This window comes from Melanotaenia boesemani, chromosome 2 (assembly GCF_017639745.1).
Source record: "Melanotaenia boesemani isolate fMelBoe1 chromosome 2, fMelBoe1.pri, whole genome shotgun sequence".
Taxonomy (NCBI): Eukaryota; Metazoa; Chordata; class Actinopteri; order Atheriniformes; family Melanotaeniidae; genus Melanotaenia; species Melanotaenia boesemani.
Window position 1 is genome coordinate 28,996,256 of NC_055683.1, and position 23,479 is coordinate 29,019,734.

General features: G+C 35.5%; 6 protein-coding genes across 6 annotated transcripts; 3 read left to right on the forward strand and 3 right to left on the reverse strand.

Annotated features, from left to right (window-relative positions):
- LOC121629139 (hemoglobin subunit alpha-1) lies at positions 1-1,540 on the forward strand. Its single transcript, XM_041968718.1, has 3 exons — positions 1-120; positions 206-413; positions 1,317-1,540. The coding sequence occupies exons 1-3, from the start codon at positions 26-28 to the stop codon at positions 1,443-1,445; spliced, it is 432 nt and encodes a 143-aa protein (XP_041824652.1). The 5' UTR covers positions 1-25; the 3' UTR covers positions 1,446-1,540.
- Positions 1,541-4,388: 2,848 nt separating this feature from the next.
- LOC121629434 (hemoglobin subunit beta-like) lies at positions 4,389-5,173 on the reverse strand. The gene is made up of 3 exons (XM_041969109.1): positions 5,082-5,173; positions 4,733-4,955; positions 4,389-4,634 (listed from the first exon to the last, which is right to left on the reverse strand). The coding sequence occupies exons 1-3, from the start codon at positions 5,171-5,173 to the stop codon at positions 4,506-4,508; spliced, it is 444 nt and encodes a 147-aa protein (XP_041825043.1). The 3' UTR covers positions 4,389-4,505.
- A 1,747-nt stretch (positions 5,174-6,920) lies between these two features.
- LOC121633187 (hemoglobin subunit alpha-1-like) lies at positions 6,921-7,691 on the reverse strand. The gene is made up of 3 exons (XM_041975009.1): positions 7,472-7,691; positions 7,179-7,386; positions 6,921-7,049 (listed from the first exon to the last, which is right to left on the reverse strand). Exons 1-3 carry the CDS (start codon positions 7,642-7,644, stop codon positions 6,921-6,923), a joined length of 510 nt encoding a protein of 169 aa, XP_041830943.1. The 5' UTR covers positions 7,645-7,691.
- A 1,336-nt stretch (positions 7,692-9,027) lies between these two features.
- Positions 9,028-9,827, forward strand: LOC121633177 (hemoglobin subunit beta-2-like). The gene is made up of 3 exons (XM_041974998.1): positions 9,028-9,225; positions 9,315-9,537; positions 9,635-9,827. Exons 1-3 carry the CDS (start codon positions 9,134-9,136, stop codon positions 9,761-9,763), a joined length of 444 nt encoding a protein of 147 aa, XP_041830932.1. The 5' UTR covers positions 9,028-9,133; the 3' UTR covers positions 9,764-9,827.
- Positions 9,828-14,560: 4,733 nt separating this feature from the next.
- Positions 14,561-15,359, reverse strand: LOC121632364 (hemoglobin subunit alpha-A-like). Its single transcript, XM_041973807.1, has 3 exons — positions 15,195-15,359; positions 14,907-15,114; positions 14,561-14,790 (listed from the first exon to the last, which is right to left on the reverse strand). Exons 1-3 carry the CDS (start codon positions 15,287-15,289, stop codon positions 14,662-14,664), a joined length of 432 nt encoding a protein of 143 aa, XP_041829741.1. The 5' UTR covers positions 15,290-15,359; the 3' UTR covers positions 14,561-14,661.
- A 6,110-nt stretch (positions 15,360-21,469) lies between these two features.
- Positions 21,470-22,406, forward strand: LOC121632352 (hemoglobin subunit beta-A). Its single transcript, XM_041973782.1, has 3 exons — positions 21,470-21,638; positions 21,818-22,040; positions 22,148-22,406. Exons 1-3 carry the CDS (start codon positions 21,547-21,549, stop codon positions 22,277-22,279), a joined length of 447 nt encoding a protein of 148 aa, XP_041829716.1. The 5' UTR covers positions 21,470-21,546; the 3' UTR covers positions 22,280-22,406.
- The last annotated feature ends 1,073 nt before the right edge of the window (positions 22,407-23,479 follow it).

Below are 23,479 nucleotides of genomic sequence, written 5' to 3' on the forward strand. Positions count from 1 at the left end.
TCAAACCAAGCAATCAACGAACAAGATGAGTCTTACTGCTAAGGACAAGGACGCAGTCAAGGGCTTCTGGGCCAAAGTGGGTGGCAAGGCGGAGGCAGTTGGCACTGATGCTCTTTCCAGGTAAATATAAGCCCAAACTCATTGGTACAACCTTGTGCTACTATTTTATCAATTTGTTAATTCAGTTGTTATGTGTTTTATCTAGAATGCTGATCGTGTACCCTCAGACCAAGACTTACTTCTCCCACTGGAAAGACTTGAGCCCCGGCTCTGCCCCGGTGAAGAAGCATGGAAAGACTGTGATGGGTGGAGTTGCTGATGCTGTGGCCAAAATCGACGATCTGACAGGTGGTCTGCTTAACCTCAGTGAATTGCATGCCTTTACCCTGAGAGTGGATCCTGCTAATTTCAAGGTACTAAGGATAATGAACACCTGGAGCTATCTGAAACATTTTTACGCTGCTGTGATCTAAAATGAATGGATGCTCACCCTTCATTTAAGGATGTAATTAGCAAATAATAATAATGATAAGTTTTTTTTAGTTAAACACATTTAAACATTTAATAAATCTAGAATGTTTTGATCCTCTGTCATCGAATGATGTGTTGAAGACCAGATTCTATTAATTAATACATTAAGTTTCAAGATATTTTGAAGACCAATGATTTTAATAAGATTAACACATAATATAAATAAACAAATAAACAAATAAATAAATAAATAAATAAATAAATAAATAAATAAATAAATAAATAAATAAATAAATAAATAAAACAAAAAGCAATACACTGACAGTATGATTTTGAGGAAGGAAGTTGCTTTTTATACATTAACAAGATTCTAAGGTTTTTGGAGTAAATAGATCTGTTTTTGTTGTGTGTTGTCCATAAAATCCAAGTTTTGAACAGTCTCTGTTGAAAACCTGGAAACCATATTCAGAGATTAATATGAATAGCCAAACCAGCTTTATATGCCATAAAAAAAACATTTTAATGTATGATTTGAGTCATATTTACTAAAAATGTACACCCTGATGAGTACACCACGTCTCTTGCGCGTTTTGTGTTTTCGCTTATTCTTCCACAATACAAGTGTTTGTCTCTGACAAAATTTAAATAACACGACCCGTGCACTTTAGTCTGGTTTCCTTAACATTTTAAAACTAAATAAACACATATAAAATGAAGGACAGCAGGAGTTCAAAATTATATTAGTCCTGACGTGTTTTTTGTTTGTAACAGCGTGACTCTTTTTAACATTCTTATAATCTTTTCTTTTGTTAATTGCATCAAACATCTTGATTATTTTTTCACAGATTCTCTCTCACAACATCCTTGTGGTTATGGCCATCATGTTTCCTGATGAGTTCACCCCCGAGGTCCATGTGGCTATGGACAAGTTCCTGGCTGCTCTGTCCCGTGCTCTGGCTGAGAAATACAGATAAACAGCAAACAAGAGCAGGACCAGATGATGGGCAGCATAATCGACGCAGATACACTGTATCAGTCTGAATTTTAATTAAAGAGTCATTGCAGTGACTGATTGTGTGGTTTGCTGTATTTCTTTGATTTTTGTTTAATTTCAAGAACACACTCAGCCAACATCTGAAAGTTCACATAATCTAAAAAGCATGGAAAATATAGGGTTGATTCATCAGGTGTAATTTTATATTGATTCCAGCAGAATTTAAACCATTCTGACGAACTGGAAAATAGTGAGGTTTAGCTTATACAACATATTTGTTTGTAACTCAATTGCCTTTTGACATTTACTCTTTCAGTTCTTGGTCATTTTTATTCTTGTAGGGATTTTATTACAGCTATTTGAACTTTCCTCTGGGCCTCGCTGCCATTGCCCTGACGATGAAGCTCATCAAGTGCGCTTCTTCTGTCTCTCCAGGCAGAGCACTGCGTACAAAATGCGCTCTTTGAAATGAAGGCAGGAGCTTAAATTTGAAAACCCAAAAGCCTATTTGGAGTTTTAAGTGGCAGTATCAACTTTATAATTCTGGAATTGTAGTTTGTGACAATGGAGCCTGTAAGAACAAAAAAAAAAAAAAAAAAAAATCAAATACTGGCTTCTTGTGCACGAGAAACATTTTTGGTGCTGAGTTTACAGTTCTCATATTTGTAACTCATTCTTGATGCACAACCTCCACCGAGTTGGTCAGATGTTTGTAATTGTTTTTGAATACAATTAGTGGCGCACCACTGCACCGAAACCACACAACTTCAAAACGTTTGAAATGTCCTTAACAGTGACGCCGAACAAACCAACTCTAGTCGGGTCCAAAGTTAAACTACAGCTCATTTCAGTAAAATATTACAATTTCCATTTATAGCTGAGTGAAATGCATAGAATGATCTCCAGTGTGCAAAGGATATTCCATACTTGCTCTTGAGCCCTTTATAATCACACCATCGGTTTGCGGATAGGCCACTTATGTTCCAACCTGTAAAAGTAATGTTGATGTCATGTGTGACATTCATTTGTTGAGTAGATAACTTTGCCCTATTATGATTCCTTAATCAAATTCTGTTGATTTAGTGATCTTTTCAGCTGCTCTAGGGAGTGATTTTATGTTCCAATTTAAAAATGGTCCTTATATGTCAACCTCCAATGGACGATGTTGCACTTTGATACAACCGGAAATATAAAATTATGGCAAGGGCAAGGGAGTTTATTTGTATAGCACATTTAATGTACAGGACAATTCAAAGTGCTTTACATAAAACAAAGGCATAAAACACATAGCAAGAATCACAATAAAAAAATAAATTATATTAAAATGAATAAAAACAAAACAAGTTAAAACGTTACCGTGCAGATTTCATGCATGAGAAAAGAAATGTTTTTAACCTGGATTTAAAAATGTCTACATTTGGTGAAAGTTTAATCTCCACTGGCAGTTTATTCCACTTGCTTGCAGCATAACAGCTAAATGCTGCTTCTCCATGTTTAGTCTGGACTCTGGTCTGGACTAGTTGACCAGAGTCTTTGGACCTAAGAGCTCTGTTAGGTTTATTTTCTCTGAACACATTACAGATGTATTCTGGGCCTAAACCATTCTGGAATTTGTAAACAATCAGAAGGGTTTTAAAATTTATTCTGTGACTGACTGGAAGCCAGTGTAAAGATTTCAAAACTGGTGTGATGTGTTCAGATCTCTTAGTCCTGGTTAAAACTCTAGCAGCAGCGTTTTGGATGAGCTGTAGATGTTTAATGCTCTTTTTAGGAAGTCCTGTTAAAAGACCATTACAGTAATCCAGCCTACTGGAGATGAATGCATGGATGAGTTTCTCTTGGTCTTTCTGGGTGACTAAATTTTTATTTCTGTTGATGTTTCTGAGCTGGTAAAAAGCTTCTTAGTGAAGCTTTGATGTGGCTGCTGAAAGTCAGGTCTGAGTCTATCAACACTCCAAGGTTACAAACTTGGTCGGTGATTTTAACAGCCCGAGTCTCCAGGTGTTTGTCAATGCTGACCCTCTTTATGGCTTTATTATTAACTTTTTTTAATCGTTGTATCATCTTTATTATATCTTTGTTATCATCTTTATTATTAACTCTTTTTAATCATTGTTATGATCAATTTCTCTCAGAAAGATCCATGCCTCTTTTGTTTTGGTAAAGTCTTGTTCCGCACCGGCAAACGTTTTCCCCTCCATTTAAACAGCAAACTCCACCTTCTTCACTTACTCCCCGACTGAGGATAAAGGAGCGGACCCACTACAAATAAATAAATATACACACTCCAAAACGGACATACATGTGCCACAATTAATCTGAACATATTCACTCTCTTCTTTCTACCAAAATAACGAGCAGGTCCACAGATTTTATTAATTATCTTCCACTAAGTGGATTTCTCCAATTCCACCACATGTGCCTTGTTTAGACTACGCTAATATGTATATTGAATAGGCTATTCTAAATAGCTTGAATACCAAATCACTACAATGCAAGAATTAATAAAACAATCACATTTGGGATTTTCGTTTAAATGATGTTTGATTTCATAAAGAAAATGTTTTCCCACAATGCAAAAGACATAAAGATAATAAGATTAACGTCCTTAAAATATTTAATTAAGAGAAAAATAATGTGATCATCGTTATAACTTATTGAGACGATTGCGTCACTGTTTAAAAGCATAATCGCTGAGGATTCCTGCAGCTTAACTTCTCATAAATTATTGGGCTAATTACTTTGTTAATTATTAGCCTTTCATTAGTTTTGTTTTCCTGTTTTTCTTATCGTAAGCAATCAATGAATAAAATAATGACGCAAACGTTAACTAGCCAATGTTTGATTGTTAGACTCATTCACAGATTTCTCTCAAGATAAGTTGCACTTAATTTTTCAGTTTTTTTTAATAACAATGAGACTGTTCATTTTAGAGCATCTTTATTGATCACAAATACACGGACAAAGAAACAACTTTTCATCAAGAGCCTTTTCTGATTCACTAGGTAGGTACAGAGTAATGATTCTTTGAGAAAGATTGCTAGTAGTACTGCTTCCTCAGGGCGGACACCACCACTGCAAGGAACTTCTGAAAAGCTGCCTGGACCTCAGGAGTGAAGTCTTTACCCAGCTGGCTGGCAATCACAATGGTCAGGCAGTCAGCCAGGAGCTGCAACAACACATAATTCACAAACTTCAGAATTTATAGCATATAAATGGATGTTATTGTTATTGTAGTCAGTCATTCGCGTTTAATACAAAATATACCTTAAAGTTGTCAGGGTCCACTTGCAGTTCCTCGGAGTGCAGAATGCTCAGCTTTTCATATGTTTGTTTGATATTGTCCATGTTATTCAGTGCTTGCTCCAGACCAGCAAGGACAACCTTTCCGTGAGCTGCAACCTTCGGATTTGATTGTATAGCAGCAGCATTGTAGAGATTTCCAAAACCACGAAAGTATCTCTGGGTCCAGGGGTAGACAATTAGGCACCTGAGGAAACACGTAAAATAAACAAATAAATTTAAAAAATCACTTTCAGTCATATAAGCTTAATCATACTAAATCATACATGCAGGTCCATTCATTTATGTATTTGTAAAAATGAAGACGTCTCACCTGGCGAAAGCTGCAGGGCCCACAATGTCAGAATCTATCTTTGAGAAGATGTCCGAGATGGTGGCGCGCTCGAAGTCTGTCCATTTGACCATTTTGCCTAATAGATTTGTTGCCCTGGTCTTGAGTGTCAGTAGGCTGACCACATGCATTTTTAAAGGAACGGATTCGTCCCTCCCAAGATTACCAGATGGGTGGAGTCTGACAGTGTGACGCTTGTAATGATTGATTTATGATTTTACAAAAGTGATAAGGAAAGATCAAACGTCCACTGCTTGAATTACCCTTCGTGTAACTGTTGGATTTAACTGTTTTAAAGTTTCTGTGAAGCTGCTTTGTGAGACCAATGTGGGTGCAGTGGAGCTGTTTAGAGCCCTTTGAGTGAAACAAATCCGTTATAGGTGCTGTAGGAGCTCAAAAAAAAAGAACAAGTAAAACCCACAGTGTTTCATACATTGGACGAACAATTTTCTTAATAAAGAAAGGAGTGGACATTATGGACACCAAGATGTGAAAAAAAGCTGCTGGCTCCAATCAGCGATCTTTTTGCTGTGAGGCCGCGGTGCTAATCACCACACCACCGTTTGGCCCTGATTAATAATAATAATAATAATAGCAACAATGATATTAGTACTAGTAACAATCATAATACACACTCGATATTTATTCTTGTGTGATTTTTATTTATTTATCAAAGAAAGAAAGAAAGAAAGAAAGAAAGAAAGAAAGAAAGAAAGAAAGAAAGAAAGAAAGAAATTTGAAAATGAATGAATGAAAAGTACTTCATTGATCCAATGAAGACGTAAAATTCCATTATTCTTTTCCTAAATCTAATGTTTATTTATTTATTTATTCATTCATTACCTTTTTATCCTCTTAAAGTTTTTACTCAGGGAGATTTCTGTGGCATGTTTCTCTTGCAGCACTTGTTATGACAGTTCTGCTATGATCAACATGTTATTTTTCTTTACTTTGTTTGTATTATTGTATTTCATTTTCACACTACCCTCCTAAAAGCATAGGTCACCTGAAGAGAAGCAAATTGAAAACCAAGCTATAGGCTAAGTAAAACATAGTTTTTTTTCCACTCACCTCTACCAAAATCTAGGAACGTTTGTCAAAGTAAACAATGATGAATTAACAGCAGGCATTGCAACAAGTAATAAAAGCAAAAACAAAAAAAACAAGACAAGACCTGCTGATATTACAAGACTGAAAGGCTGAAGAGAGACCCCAATGTCTCCAAATATCAACATCTGGCAGTATGGAGCCAAACAAGTTAAAACATCAATTGGGGAATTCTTTTCCTTAACAAAAAAGAAAAGCCTGCTAATAACTTTAGAAGAAATATAATAAAAAATAACTACTCAATTTCTATATTTTGCTGTAATTGAAAGGCAGTCCTGCAGAAAAAGTCTGGGAACCACTAAGATAGACCATGTATGTTGTTTTAATTTTGTTTTATAATAATCGAATACTTGTAAAGTTGTTTTTACAAAGTTATTTACTGCTAAAGGAGATGAGGACACTTGCCAAATCAAGATGTTACCATGCAGACAAATTCATGTTTATTGCAACATATTGTATGACCATTTTAAAATCCTCTTTGATGCATAACTATTGAAAATTTCTTCCATATTTTTTTGCAATTAAAAAAGAAAGGATTGAAAAACTATTACATTTATTTCTCCTTTCATTTTTGGCATAAACTCAGGAGCAGACATATTGACATCAGCACACAAACATTTTAATTGCATTCAAAGATTTATTGAAATTGAGACAGACAGAAAGGGTTTAAGTATTTAACATCACTTTCCATCATCTCCTGCTTCTGTCTGCAGTTTATCTGTATTTCTCAGCCAGAGCACGGGACAGCGCAGCCAGGAACTTGTCCATAGCCACATGGACCTCAGGGGTGAAGTCATCAGGAAACATGATGGCCATAACCACAAGGATGTTGTGAGAGAGAATCTGTGAAAAAATAATCAAGATGTTTGATGCAATTAACAATTTCTGTTTTGTTTCAAGTCCAATAAGCTTAAAAATATACAACTTCCTTCATGTTTTAAAGTGAAAGCGGACTGTATTCAGCCTATTTACCTTAAAGTTAGCAGGATCCACTCGCAGAGTAAAGGCATGCAGCTCACTGAGGTCTAGAAGACCAGACGCCAGATTGTCGATTTTGGCCACGGCATCAGCAACTCCACCCATCACAGTCTTTCCATGCTTCAAGACCGGGGCAGAGCCAAGGCTCAAGTCCTTCCAGTGAGAGAAGTAAGTCTTGGTCTGAGGGTACACCAACAGCATTCTGGGTAAAACACATAATAATTAAGTTAACAAATTGATCAAATTGTAACACAAGGTTGTATCAATGAGTTTGGCTTCATATTTACCTGGAAAGAGCATCAGAGCCAATTTCTCCCCCTCTGATGGACACTTTAGCCCAGAAGGCCTTGACTGTGTCCTTGTCCTTAGCAGTAAGACTCATCTTGCCTGGTGATTGTTGTTGTGACGAGTGCAAACAGAGGGGTTTTTTATACATGAAACAGGACATGGACACACCCATGTCCACCTCAGAGATAAAGAAGCTTGAACGTATTCCAAGTGATTTGTTAACAGCTAGTAAGAGATAAATTAAAAACAAAAATTAGGGTCTGATAATAACCCATTTAAAGAATGTAGGTAAGAAGTTACAGCAAGAGGGGTGCAGGGTCTGGGGGGAGTATATGTATATATATATATATATATATATATATGTGTGTGTGTGTGTGTGTGTGTGTGTGTATATATATATATATATATATATATATATATATATATATATATATATGTATGTATGTATGTATATGGCACTTAATCAACTTTATCATACGTTAGTTAGGCACATCCGTTTAAAGATTTGCCTGTATTCTGTTTTTAATGAAGAAATGGCAAACTTTTTTTTTATTTAAATTTGAACTAAAAAAGTTCAGACTTCCCTCTCAACTGTCATCCACCCTTATTATCAAGCTATTAGATTCAGCCAACAGTTCTACAGGAACTCAGATATACCCAAAAGCTGAAAATATCCAGAACTTTAAAATTTTTAAAGATAAAGGACTTATTTGAAACAAAAAAAGAAAAGTAATGTAGACTGTTTTTTCTCTTTTTATGAACCAAAAAATCCTGAAATCTTTAACCAAGAATATTATATTGTATATGATAATAATATATATATAATAATATATATGATAAAAGCTGTTTGACACAAAAATATTAACACAAATATCCACATTTTGTTTTACTTTGTTTCTTTATCGCTGTGATTTTTATTAATATAAAGAGTCTAAAGTGCTGCTTTTTTTAAAGTATTTTTTTACCTACAAATTTGACATTTCTACATTTACACTTTCAAAATTACACAGTTTTGAAAAATGATCAATTTCACGCAGTTTTCCCTTATAGGGTGAATCGGTGGGTCAGATACATTATTTTGCAGGTTAAATATTTTGCTTAAACTTTCCATTTAATACAGGGAAGATGTAGCATCTATAGGGAAAATGGTACATTTTAATTTGCAGTAGGGACCCTTTCCTCTTTCCCTTTGGGTTTTAAATAAAAATCTCTGTGCATAAGAATTTTTGGTTATTATTCTAATCACACAGATTAACTTGACTTGATCTGATTGTTTTTTTTATGAAATTTTAAAAAAGAAAATTTTATCTTGCACAATTTCAGAAAGGAAATATGGCAAAAATACTTGATCTGCAATTATTTTTTGCTGATTCACTCGAACTTTGGTTAAAAAAATATAAATGGGTTGATAATACGACTACTTCATTCAACTTATTATTTATAATGACAATGTGGGAGAAGCTAAAGGTGTTAATAATCAAATTCGATCAGTGGACACGAGGTCTGTCCTTATCGCTTGTTGAAATCCATTGATCAATACTTGACCAACCCACTGTCCAAATGCACCCATCAGATAATTTTGGGTGGAGTAAAACTGTCCATTTAAAAGATGCGTGTTGTGACCAACAGAGCACGAGTGGAGAGAAAATCAATAAGCCAAAATGGTCAAATGGTCCGACTTCGAACGTACCACTATCCAGGACATCTTCTCGAAGATAGATAAGGATGTTGTGGGTCCTGCAGCTCTTTCCAGGTGGGACATGATTTAAGACTCATTAAAGAATAATTAGTATATTTTTATTTTTGTAAAAAAACGTGAAAGTTAATTCAATGTTTTCTCAGGTGCCTGATTGTCTACCCCTGGACTCAAAGGTACTTTAGTAGTTTTGGAAACCTCTACAATGCTGCAGCTATCAAGTCAAATCCGAAGGTTGCAGCTCACGGAAAGGTTGTCCTTGCTGGTCTGGAACGAGCTCTCAGTAACATGGACAACATCAAAGAAACATATGCAGAGCTGAGCGTGCTGCACTCCGAGAAACTGCACGTGGATTCTGACAACTTTAAGGTTGGACTGGTGTTTTTTTTTTTTTTTTTCTTGGTGATAATGCTGTTTATATTGTTGCTGCTTTCTAATTGTATCGTGTGTGTGTGTGTTCTTGCAGCTCCTGGCTGACTGCCTGACCATTGTGGTTGCTGGACAGTTGGGTAAAGAATTCACTCCTGAGATCCAGGCAGCTTTTCAGAAGTTCCTTGCCGTGGTGGTGTCTGCCCTGAGGAAACAATACCACTAGAGAGCTTCAGCAAATAACCTTTCATCATGAATCAGAAAAGGCTCTGAATAAATTAAACAATGAATATTTTCAAATTGCCTGGTTTTCTGCATTTGCGTTTTCAGGAGATTTGTGGGATTAAAGACCAATCCCTTTCATTTACATTTAAAAAAAAAACTTTAATGTTTTTTATGTCTCTATCAATACACCTAAATGCTTTGTCAGAAAAAACCCCAGAGTGTCTGTTATATTTTGGCACATAAAAATAAATAGAATAAAGAAAGAAAGAAAAAGTATAAAACCTACTTTAAATTTGACCTGAACAAAAGATGAGGATTCTAAAATCATAGCTTATATATGTACAGGTTGCATTGATGGAAATAAATTCAGACTTTGTGAGTAGCCTTTCACCCGTAGATGTAGAAAGTAATACTGATTTCCGTCTGAACCTGACGCATACTTAGTAATCAGATAGGCTAAGCATCGGTATCATTTTTCACCTCAGTCTTATTTATTTATTTCCTGTTAACCTTTGTTTTGCCTTGGTCCCTGTAATTCATGCATAAATAAAAGTTTTACATTTTCTTGGTCCGGCACATATTCAAGCATCGGGTACCCGTCTCTCGTCTTTAACTGACATTCAGGTGGCGCTCACCAGAGCTGCATAATGTGCTCTCATTTTAAGATACATTTTGTGCTCTTATGTGTGATTAATAAAGTTTTTGCGCTTGCTGGGGGAAATTACAATATGGTAGAAATATTTTTTTTTAATTAAAAACTGTTACGGCCACCGCTGATTGAGTGCAGCAGGATAAATCCTGGCTGCTTGGGTGTTCCCGGGGGACGGTAGATCAGTCCGTTTTAGTCTGGACTTACCTTTTGTTTTACACTCAGTTTTAGTTCAACCTTTGCTACACTTTAGTTTGTGTTTCTGCCATAGTGGTTATGTTTAGTTTGGTGTTGGGCTGTTAGGGTGTTTTTGTTTGTGACGACGGTCACATTAGTTTATGGATCTGCTGCTCTTTTGTTTGGTTTTAGTTTCACCGAGTTCTGTACATTCTTTTGGTTTCACTCGGTGGGTTCTGGTATATGTTCTGGTATGTTTCTTTCAGCAGGTCCGCTAACCCCAACACTCATTCATTTCGTGTTTTCTTTTTGTTACAGGCTTTACCCTCTGTTCCACACCAGTGCCAATAAAATGTGCTCGGTTTAATTTTACCACCTGTCCTCAACGTTGGGTCGTAACAAAAACAATAAGAATTAATTAGAAATTAGATTAATTAGAAAGCCTCACACTGAACACACGCTTGTTTCTTCAGGATGTGAAGAATTGTTCATTAGTTACAGCAGCTTGTGCAGCATTCTTTTGTGGACAATCAGCACTAGTGGCTTCCCAGCACAGAACCAGCCCTCTTGATCAGTTTATTCAGTTTATTCAGTCTCTTGCAGTCTCTGACTCTGATGCTGCTGCTCTAACTGATGGCTGCAAAGCTGATTGCTTGTTAACTCTTGTTCATTCTGAAGTTAATAATCATCTCTTTTGTTTTGTTTATATTCAAGATGAGGTGACTGTTTTTGTACCTTCTCACAAACTGACTGACCAGTTCTCTTTTCTCAGCTTCTTGTCCATCACTGAAACACCCCATGACTGCAGGGTCGTCAGAGTATTTCTAGATGTCAGAACTCCATTCGTGTACAGGTGTGTAGTGTGAAGAGAAAAGTTGTGAGTCACTTGTAGTGCTCCTGTTCTGCTGACCACCACCATGAAAACTAAATTCATTAATGCTTTTGTAATCTAATGAATTAATGAGGAAATTAGGCTTTCCATTTCTTTATTTTCACAAAAAAAAAGAAATAAAACTACAGTTCTGTTGCTCTTCTTTCTCTAAATCGCCTCCATCAACATTGCTTACTTGTTTTAGTCTCTGAGTCTCTCACATTACTGTGGTGAAAATCTATTAATCTATCATGTCTACCTTAAACCTAACTTCAGACTCACTGTAATGATGATTAGGGACCTCGTGGCAGAAGACCACAGCGGTGACGTAATTTAAGACTACAAGTGGACCTACCTGCAAAATGATGAAGGAGAAAGTGAGAATCAAGACTACTGGCAGGGCTCACACAGTGAAAGGAGAATATCTGATCCAACATCAAACATCTCCAGTCCAGTTGGTCCACGTGGAATAGGAACTACATACTAATTTACATATGAATACAAAAAAAAGACATTTTGTTGTACACAGACATCAAACTGCGCATCGAAGCTGAAACATCTCCACTCATCACTGTGTGTCAGACTGATCACTAAGTAGAGAGTGAACCAACGCTGCTGCAACACATGCTCCTTGTTTCGCATACGCCAATGCAGAAGAGGAATATGGAACTAGAATAAGGATATACGTTTTGGGACTTGTATCTCCATATTTGTAACTTGAAGCATCCATACAGATGTGCGTCCACCTGCCTCTGTAGAGATCTGTTTGGGAGAATTAAAGTCACCAGTTATTCAAGATTTCCCAAGTGACAAAAAGGCCCAATTTTTTTATTTTTTATTTTTTTTATTTTCTTCAGATGCATCACATCTTATTGTGGCACAACTAAGCTGTTCCCACTGTCTCTGAGATATTGGACACCAGAGCCAAGTCTGAAAAGCATTATCCTTGACTTTTATGAGGACAGCAATGAATCTGAGATGCTGCCATACACCAACAGAAGTTGTGGTGTTTGGAGTAGTGTTGGGGTTATGTTGTTGGAAATACATACAAGCCAAACGCTCTTAAAACACATTAAAGAACAGTTGAAAGAACAATTAAAGCCTTGACTGCACTGCTCACAGACTGCTAAAAAGGAGAAGATGGTGAAAATACTCCTGTTAATTAGTTGAACGAATCGTTCAGTACTCGAGAATTACTTTACTGACTTGTGAATCACGATTCCTCTTCCCCACTGACTCATTCACTGACTCGCCCCTGGAAAAAAAGTATCCTGAATATTAGTTCAACTGTGGTTCATTAAAGGGGTAGTGCACCCTAAAATGTGTTTTTTGACCTATAAACTATAGTATTACTTAACTGTGATGTAAACCACCAATACTGTTGATAAAATTTGTAATTTTTAATAAAAAAAATTAATAAAAGGATTTTGTCAGTCAAAATAGCTCATAACGCCCCCTACAGGGTAAAACCAGGTTTTGTTTTTAGTGATGCTGAGCCATACTTGGTGCTTTTCTACGTCACGAGAAAATGTTTAAAACCTCACAACCCTCCAGATGTAAATAGGCGGATCCTCGCTTGCAGACATAGAAAACCACGCCCATCAACGCAAAACGGATGTGAATATATAAGGTGTAAATTTGCTAGTTTCAGACTTCTATTCTTCCACAGTTTCTGATGAAATATTTACGGATCTGTGGTTTTGATGGGTGTTAAAGTAACACTGGAATTTACCAGTAATGTTTTTCTTGTCATTAGCTTGGATTTTTTTTTTTTTTTTTTTTTTAACAAAGGTTTGATGGTTTTCTTTATTTTAATACCTAAAAATACAAATAAGAATGTTTTCTTTTTCCTATAGTAGATATTTATCAAAACTTATAAGTTCTATTTTTTCAAAGGGTCTGTAACATTTGCGGCTCTAAGTTTTATTTAGCTGGACTGAAGGAAAATGGCTCTTTGAATTTTAAAGGTTGCAGAACCCTGGTCTAATTCTATTATGTTGGCACATTAAAAATTAGGCCTGTTCTCATTGTGTACGAAAAGAGATGGAATTTTCCAGTTAACGAACATCAGATAACAACCTATCATAGTACATAAACTTAAGTGAGAGCTCCGTCATCTCTTGAACAGATGCTGGGTATCAGCCGCAAGATGAGGAGCTGTCCAAGGTGCTTGGACCAGAACCACATCTTCTTTCTGCTGTCTTGCTACCACAAATTGTTTCAGCCAAAACCCTTACACAACAAGCCAACGTTTCTGGACTACGTTAAGTTCAAAATAAAGATGCCAGAGTTTTTTTAACCATAGAAAAGACAAAAGTTCTGACTCATTTGAACTGGCTTTCAAAGGATAATGAGATTGATTTTAGAATTGTGTGTGTGTTTTTGTTTCCCAGGTTCCCATTAATTTATTTTAATCTTTCTTTTCAGTATTTATCACTGGACTCAATTTTCAAAGGTGGCGAAGCTTTCTTGGTGTAAAATCTGGAGTAATTTTCACAAGTAACCTATACCTATCTTCAGAAGCATATCAGTTTTTGTCTTTCACCATTAGCCACTGTAATTTCGACCATCATGGTGGCTTTTGTAAATAACTGTTGATCTCCTTTTAACATCCCGTTAGAGTATGATTTATTACTGTTTCTTCTTCTTCTTCTTCTTCTTCTTCTTCTTCTTCTTTTATTTATCGTGTCTTTGCATTGAACTCTTGTGGTAAGTTTTCCCTGTTAGTTATTTATAGTTTATAGTCCTAAGTCTTTCATTGCCCATGTGAGGGCACAATTTATTGTAAATATACTATTTAATTTCAGAAAAGTTCGCTCATTAAATAGTGTGTGAATAAAGTTTTACGTTTAAATAAATTCACTCACGCTTCCTGTCAAGAGTTTAGACACTTGACAGGCTAAATGGTAATAATATAAAACATACAGCGACATAATTAATTTGATTATTGTGCATTACACATTTTAATAATTGAAGCAATAAAATAAACTAATTTCCATTAACTTATACTATTACTAACTTTTACAAAAATATTAAATAAATTTTATTATCAATGACAAGACATTTCGGATTGAAGACAAACAGGAAAAAAACTGACACAATTATTATTTATTCGATTTATTCACCAAGCCCTTAAGGTTAAAGGTGGTGCTCGTATTGTTTTGGGTGACGTATGCAGTCGATGCTCCAGGATCGCCAGGTTTTAGCGATATCTCTCAGACAGAGCCAGAGCCAGGTTGTTCAAGAACTTGTCAACGGAGACATGGATTTCTGGGGTGAACTCTCCAGGGAAGTACATGGCCATCACCAAGATGATGTTGTGTGCCAGTATCTGTTGTGCAAGAAACACAAATTAATTCAAGTTAGAAAGAGAGCGACTGTGATTAAATGAACTGTCTTTCAAAATACTCAGTTTGGATTGCATCCAGTCTATGACGTGATGTTTACCTTAAAGTTGGCAGGGTCGACGCGAAGCTTGAAGGCATGCAGCTCGCTGAGCTTGGACAGCGCCCCTGTAAGGTCGTCAATCTTTCCGACGGCTTCTCCGATGGCTCCCATAATGGTTGCTCCATGCTTTCTCACTTGAGGAGATTCAGGGCTCAGATCAGACCAGTGGGAAAAGTAGGTCTTGGTTTGCGGATATGAGGTCAGCATTCTGGAAAAATGGCATATATATCATTTTCAGTTCAAAAAAATAAAAATTAAATTAAATGAAATTGATAAAGTAAAACTAACCTCCCCAGGGCCTCGCCTCCAATCTCAGGAGATTTAGCGGCCACCTTTTCCCAGAAAGCCTTCACCACGGTCTTGTCCTTTCCAGTAAGACTCATTTTGGCCTTTTCTTCAAGTTTTCTTTACTTAAGAAAGTTCTCTGCAATGAAATTCTGGTGAGGACGATTTTAACTGACTTTTTTTTATATCAAACCAAACTGGGTCACGCCCAGTGTCAAATCTAAACCACACCTCTGTTACAGAAATTGCCAGAAGTTTCTGAGTTAATTCTTGAGATAAAAGTAACCACACCCTGTACTGAAGTAGTATATTTCTGTCAATTAATAGTTTACATTTAATATTTTGAGCGTAATTTAGCTCTAGATTGTTATTATATGAATATTCATATAAACAAAATGTGATTGTGTCATTTTTAAAGGCTTCACATTCAATGTTGAAAGGTCTGCAGAATCATTTTAACTTGTTGTGACATGCAAAAATTATCTTGTGGAGAATTTTGTAATGAAAATAAAAGTAGTTGCTTGCATATATCTCACAAAAAGCTTGGTTCATTCAGTTAAAAAGTGAACATTACATACAAGGAACTGCAAGTTAGTCATAGTCAGTAATGGCTTCCAACACAAGCAAATCTACTGTCAATAAAATTGATTTGCATTGCAACAGTACAGCAGTGCTAGATTGAGATTCATGCCATTTTATATGCTTTATTATTTCAGTTTTGTCCTTTGTAATTACAGTTCAAAATTTTATATCTTCCTGCAAGGACAGTTTAACAAGATACCTGAGTTGTTCTTATTAATTTTCTCCTAAACTAGTAAATGTGTCTTATAATAATTTGGTCCTTTTAGAGAAGGGATCGTGATGTTGTGATGTCTGTCTGTCTGTCTGTCTGTCTGTCTGTCTGTCTGTCTGTCTGTCTATCTATCTATCTATCTATCTATCTATCTATCTATCTATCTATCCTTAAAGATCGTGGCAGAATGCTGACTTCTGTTTGACTCAACTGTAAAGTGAGTCAAAGCAAATAACAAATATTAACAATGTATGTAAAACATTTTAACTGTGAGATTACCCCTTCATTGCCTCATGAGCACAGACAATGGTACACAGTACAAAGACAGGTGTAGCATAAAAAAGTAGATTTACAGTTTTTCTCAGTCACTTTGGTACATTTCTCACATAGGAATTAACATTTGCACAGCAATTGGTGCTTTTCTCAAAACAGGTAGTACAAACTGCAGAACAAAAGTGGATAACCTGCAAAAGCATGTCACTTACTAAAAATAGTTTATTCCTTAAAAGCAATTATTTATGTCAATTACAATGTCAGCTCCATCAAAATGAAATGTCCTGTCACCATTGAGTACTAACTAAGTACTCCAATAACTTAGTCATGTTTTCATTATGACAGACTGAGATCCTACCTGAAAATGAAACAAAATGAGAAAAGACAGGACTAATTGTTGATGGTAGGGTAACTGAATACATGACAGAATATATTTGTTTCACATATTCACTTCATCACCCCTGTGCATCAAAATGTTCATCTGTTTGCTTGACAGATTTTGATGTTTAACTATTTTGTTTGTAATCACTCAAGCAATGAATTTAGGACTATTGGTTTTATGGGGACCGATTATTCTGCAGTTATGAATCATTCATTTTGACTAATATGATCAAAGCAAATTAAATTGTCATGAAATAGCAGACATGTCTAAAAGCATTTGCAATTTGATCAATGCAATAACAAATGCTTTGATCTAGTAGTTATGAGACTACTAAATCTCATGTTAAAATGCATTAAAGTGACTGGGAAAAATTGTAATACAAGAAGGGGACTTGTGTATGGTATTTGGTCATCTTCTGAGCAGACATACTATGCCTAATGTTATTTTACAAAATCTATCGGATAACAGGTGGCTTAATGAAGATGTTTCACATTTAGAAATGAGGGGCCTCATACTGAATACAGTGATAAATTATTTATCATTGCAAGAGTAAGCACTTCTGCTGATTATTCTGGCCCCTCACAAAATGTGCAGTTTGATATAAATGGGTGCGGCCATCTGAAATTAATGATAACAGCGCATGAAAAATACTAAACCTCCAATGATACAGCCAAAAACTGGATGTTGATAACATAATGTGTGTCTTATCAATTTCTTGTAAATGAGAACTTTATTTGTTATAAATGTTGAAGTCTGATCTCTCAGCCTAGAGCTTAATAATATATTTTTTAAAACATTGCTTTGCTTATTCTGCTTTATTTCAGTGTGTCAGTTGTGCATCAAAATTGACCCAATAAATTTAACTAATTTTTATTTAGAGATCTAATGTGTCAATTAAATAAGATATTCAGTTATATTATATTGTACTATCACCACTCAGATGATACAAGGAGATGTATAATGGCAAGTAAATTGTATTTGATGCTTTCAATCTGATACCTGCTATATGGTGTTTAAGATGTTGTCATTAAGGGGAAGACTATGCTGGCTTTGAAGTGAAGAAATGTAGGTCAAAAAGCATTGAATCTTTACTTCATGTCAAGGCCTCCAGTATAAGTCCATTTATTCCCAAGTCTTTCTTTCTTCACCCAGCGCTGTCAATTCTGAGTAATACAATAATTGTTTATGTTCATCTTGACTTTCAATAGGAAAACAAGAATAACCCAATGCCTGCGAAATAGCCCAGGATGGCTGTTATAACAGAAATAATTCATCTGTAACATTGACTCTGTGAGTCTATTTTCTTCTAATGTTCTTCATTAATCTTTCATTTCTTTTTTTGTTGTTGTTTGTTGTATCATTCACTGACTGTGTTAATGGAATAATTCTGTTACCATGGTGAGAAATCAATAATCAATATGTGATGATAAATTAGCTAACAATATTTTGAAATGCCAAGACATGTCAAACATGGGGGATATGGGGCTGAAGACAAAAAAGTTATGTTCTAATGTTACATTTATTCAATTGTTCAGTTTAAGTGAGACAAGATTTTGGATGGCATAACATCGTCTTTGTCCCCGGATTGATGGATTTTAATGGGATCTCTCTAACAAACTTAAAGCCGGGTTCCGTAAGAGCTTGTCAATGGAGACATGGACTTTTGAAGTGAAATCTTTAGAAAAATACAAGGCCATCGTCAAAATGAGGTTGTGTGAGAGGATCTGTTGTACAAGAAACACAAATTAATTCAAATTAGAAAGAGACAGAGTCTCGAAAGCCTTCTCGTGACCCACGACAGATGATGAAAATGAGCTTGTTTAATTTTAATACCTGTTGAACTTGCTGTTCATTTCTTCAAGGGGTTAACCTTGGAGATGACAGGGACCCCATAAAGTGTGAAGGCATGCTGAACACCCAGTTACAAGAGACGGCAAACAAAAGGCTTCAATTCTTTAGACAGCATGCAACAGCAGTGGCACTGCAAATTTTCACTTGTGTAGAATCACAGCTCGGATCAAACCAGAACCTAAAGTTGCTCTTGTCATCCTGCATAGATGGAATGGATGAAAATAATTATTGTGTGGAGAACAATTTAATGGGGTGGCCATGACTTCAATCAGTTTCATTTGGGTGGCACAGAAAGTGATGTCACTATCCTTTCTTTCCCCCCATGCTTTTGTCATTCTTATATTCTTCTTTAAAATGCAGGCAGACCGCCATGTCAAAGGACAAAATGTTTATGCAACCCATGAGAAAACAAATGAGAATGGGGCAGTTTCTACATTTAAGCTTTCTGATTTGCTGAGAAAAATCTTGAGAATATCACAATAATCTCCATATAATAACTAAGCATGTGCATTGCTCAGCTCAGGTTTAGTGAATTGTTTATCATTTAATAGGCTGCAGCCGGTATTACTTCTTTTATGTCTTTATTTAGGTCAGGTCAGGTTAGGTCTATTTATATAGCACATTTCCAACAGGTCATGCTGCCCCAAAGTGCTTTACAAACTAAAATACATCTAAAATAAAAAAAAAGAATAGTAGTAGAGCAATAAAAATTAAGCAATACAATAAGGCACTTTAAAAAAATAATGGCAAATTAAAAACAATTAAGACAACAATGACTAGGACAGGTAAAAAAAATGTTTAGGCCAACTTGTGATGAAAGCCAGTCGATAAAAATGCATCTTTAAGAGAGATTTAAAATGTTTGAGTGATCATGCAAATCGTTCCAGAATATGGGACCTGTCACAAAAAAGGCAATGTCACCTCAAGACTTAAATTTCATCCTTGGAATGGATAACATCAGCTGGGAGCTGGATCTCATGGATCTTGCTGGACCATAGATAAACAGGAACTTAGAAGAAGAAGCTCGACCATTTAGTTCTTTATAAACAAAAAGTAGGATTTTGGATTGGATCCTGTAAGAGATGAAGAGATGCCAAAACTGGTGTTATGTACTCCCTCCATTTTGTACCAGTCAGTAGACGAGCAGCTGCATTCTGGATTAGCTGGAGGTGATAACCAGAAGATTGATCCAAGCAAAAGTACAAGGACTTGCAGTAGTCCAACCTGCAAGTAATGAATAGATGGATTACATGTTCAGAGACATTAGCTGGAAGGTATGGCTTTATCTTAGCCAGCTGTCTTAGATGGAAAAAGCCAGACGGGACTATTGTACTCTCCTAAAGGAACTATCAAGGTACACACAGAGGCTCGGTACATTTTTCTTACAGTATGAAAATAAAGGGCCCAGAACATTGTCAATACCTGGACTAACAGAGTTGCCAACAATGACCATTTCTGTTTTGTTTTCATTTAGGACATCCACTGTTTAACATCTTCAAGACAATACAATAAAAGATTAAATGAATCTGTCCCTGCTTTTAAGGGCAAATAAATCTGTAAGTCATCTGTAAAGCAGTGAAACGGAATGTTGTATTTTGGACAACAATGGACCCCCAGAGACCCCAGGGGCAACATGTACATTATTTTAGTATATATACAGATATATAGATGTAAAATATTTTATCTTTGATCTCTAGTTTAATGCTATATATTTATAATTATATTTATTAGTTTATCTAGTAGCTACCACAAAAATTACATGTATTTCCTTCATATTTAACTTAATTTTGTTCATGTTTATGGTTCCTCCTCTTAGGATTTTCGATTTGAGTAATTTGGCAAGGCATTTATTTTTCCCTAGTGTTTTCTCATTAGACTTAAAGCATATATATATATATATATATATATATATATATATATATATATATATATATATATATATATATATATATATATATATATATATATACATATGTATATGTGTGTGTGTGTGTATGTGTGTGTGTGTGTGTAGTTTCTGCCATGTTTTGCTTTTGGACTGTATAAAGCAAATTGCATAACATATAGAATGATAAGCTATACAAATAAAACCTGCCAATTTCATGATAACAAGAAAAACAATGAGAATGCAATTCCTGTTCTGTTGGTATATGTCTACTTCTTTGAAGGATTTTGCTTTGAGTAGTGTGGGGTGGCCGGGCTGAAGTTAGTGGTGGCCGGGGGTGGCCATCCCCCCCTTGACTTGAAGTTTTAATTCCACCCTTGGTTATTATGCTATCATTATCTTATCAAAGTAGAAAGAAAAGAAAAGAAAAGAAAAAAGAAGAAATTAAATTCTTGAAATTCTAAACAAGTAGATAACATTGGCATGTAAATGCATGTGCATTCAATTTGCAAATGACTTCTTTTCTTTGTGTTAATTTAATCTAATTGCACCACACAGATGATCAAATGTAAAACATATGTTTATTAAATCAATAGTTTAAAAAAACACACCCGTTCTACACTCATATCAGCTATTTTAGATTGTCTAATTAAAAAGGCATAGAATTTATATTGTGACATGTTCAATCACCTTTCAAAAGAAGACGTGCCCAAATTATTAGGTTACTTTAACAAAATATTTGATCAATACATTACATTCCACAACCTTTAATGGCCCCACGTTTTGATATCTTATCAAGCCAGTGATGCAAAACCCATACCTTTAATTAGATAACACATGTATTTTCTGTTTTATTAATATCGGCTATTTTTTTAAGTTAGCCTAAATTGAAATATTAATAAGTTTTGATAATTCTATTTTTTTTCTCCAAAAAAAAAAACATTCTTATCAGCTTTTTCCAGTAGGTTTACCGGCAAAAATCTTATCTAGCTCATTATGGGTAGCAGCCCAACATCTTGTCCACTCTTGTCCAATCAGACTCTTCCAAATCTGAGAGGAGTGGCACTGTGAAATTAATAAAAAGCTCTAGAAGATTAACCTTTGCAAAAAGTGTGTAATCATAAACTTAACATATTCTAAATAGAAAAAAGAGAACCTTGACGTCGTCAAAATGGTCGAGTGGACAGATGCTGAGCGCACCGCCATCTCAACCCTGTGGGGAAAGATCGATGTTGGGGAAATTGGACCCCAGGCTTTGACCAGGTGACCCCTAACAACACTTAGGTTTATTTATTCATTTGCTTAATAAAAGCTTTTTGCGTGATTCCTATTTTCTTGCAAACGTTTTGCCTAAATTATTATTTGACTGTTGTATATTACTTTGAAAACAGTTTAAATAGTAATTTCCTGATTTTTCCCTGTCTTAAATCGAATGATTTCAGACTTCTGATTGTGTATCCGTGGACTCAAAGACACTTCGGGTCATTCGGCAACCTGTCTACCAACGCTGCCATCCTCGGAAATCCTAAGGTGGCCCAACATGGAAAGGTAGTTATGGGTGGGCTGGAAAGCGCTGTGAAGAACTTGGACAACATCAAGAATACCTACGCCAAACTGAGCGTAATGCACTCCGAAAAGCTTCATGTGGATCCTGATAACTTCAGGGTAAGTTACCAACTCGGGTTCCGTTTATTGCGATTGCGGGCACATTTTATTATATTAATCAAAGTTCCTAATTTCACTGATAAATGACCATATTACTTTTATTTCAGACTCTTGCTGAATGCATCTCCGTGGTTGTAGCTGCCAAGTTTGGGCCCAGCGTCTTCACCCCCGGTGTCCAGGAGGCCTGGCAGAAGTTCCTTGCTGTGGTCGTCTCCGCCCTGGGCAGACAGTACCACTAAGTCTCTGGAGTGGCATTTCACATTCACAATAATTTGATGAGCAGCAGTCTTTTTACAGTAGTCAAAATTACAAATTTACTGTCTGGAAACTGTTGCAAACTCTAAATAAAATTCAACATAAAGCCTACATATCGTTTTGTATTATTGCTTGTAACAATCTCCACTGATTTTTTTTTTCAATTGTGTATTCTTCAGGGACTATGTACAGAAAAAACACCAGACTCAGACCAGACTAAGTAGCACTGCACCAGATTATAGCTTTCTAGCTCGTTTCCATCTGGCAAGCAAAAAGATTTAAACGGATTTGGTAAAATAGGTTGATGGAAATGAAAATAAAAACACAAGAGAAGGTAAAAAGGTTTAGAAAGTGCTATTTTTAACGGTTAGACTATTATCCAATAAACAAACTGTTATTGATGGGTTAATCCATCCCAGGTTAACTACAGAGCATATTAAAGTTTCAGTTAATAAAATAAACAAGCCAAGCAATCTGGCTAAGAAGTCACTTCTTATCATTTAAGTTAATTATAATTTATTATGACATCTTTGAGTGAACACTGTTGGTTATTCTGACCTTTTTAAAACTGTGGGTGATTTCCCAGAAAAAAAACCTGGCTTTTACTAGAGGGACCTTCTGTTTCATCCCACTTTCAAAAGTGACATTCAGCACATAGCAATTTAAGTATATTTTCACAAGGAAAATATTTCTGTTAAAATGTTTTACAGTTTTATCTTAATTCTACAGCTGTCCCCATTAAACACCCGGATTGGGGTGAAGATAAGAAAGATACTTATGTGCACAATTGTATTTGAGGAGTGGCAGACAACGATTAAACTGAACAAAGAGATTGAACTGACGTATAAAATACCTTATGTAAAAAGGAATTGTGGATGTAAAGTCTTATAAAGTGAAGTAAATAACCCACCTGAGAAACAATTTATGTAAAACCAGAACATGAGTTTTTTCTTCTTCTTTTTTTTAGGATAAGGTTCAATCTCAAAGTTCTCGATGTCAGGAAAATGCGCCATCTAGTGGTTACAGACTGATTAAACCCTAACATGGATGGATGAAGAGATACTAAATCGTGAATTTCTCTTTTTTTTCTCTTTCTCTCTTTTTCCTTAATAATAAATTTAATTATATTTCCATTAAAGAATGTTTTAGTTGTAAAGCTGACAATTTACTAAGCTTCACCGGGG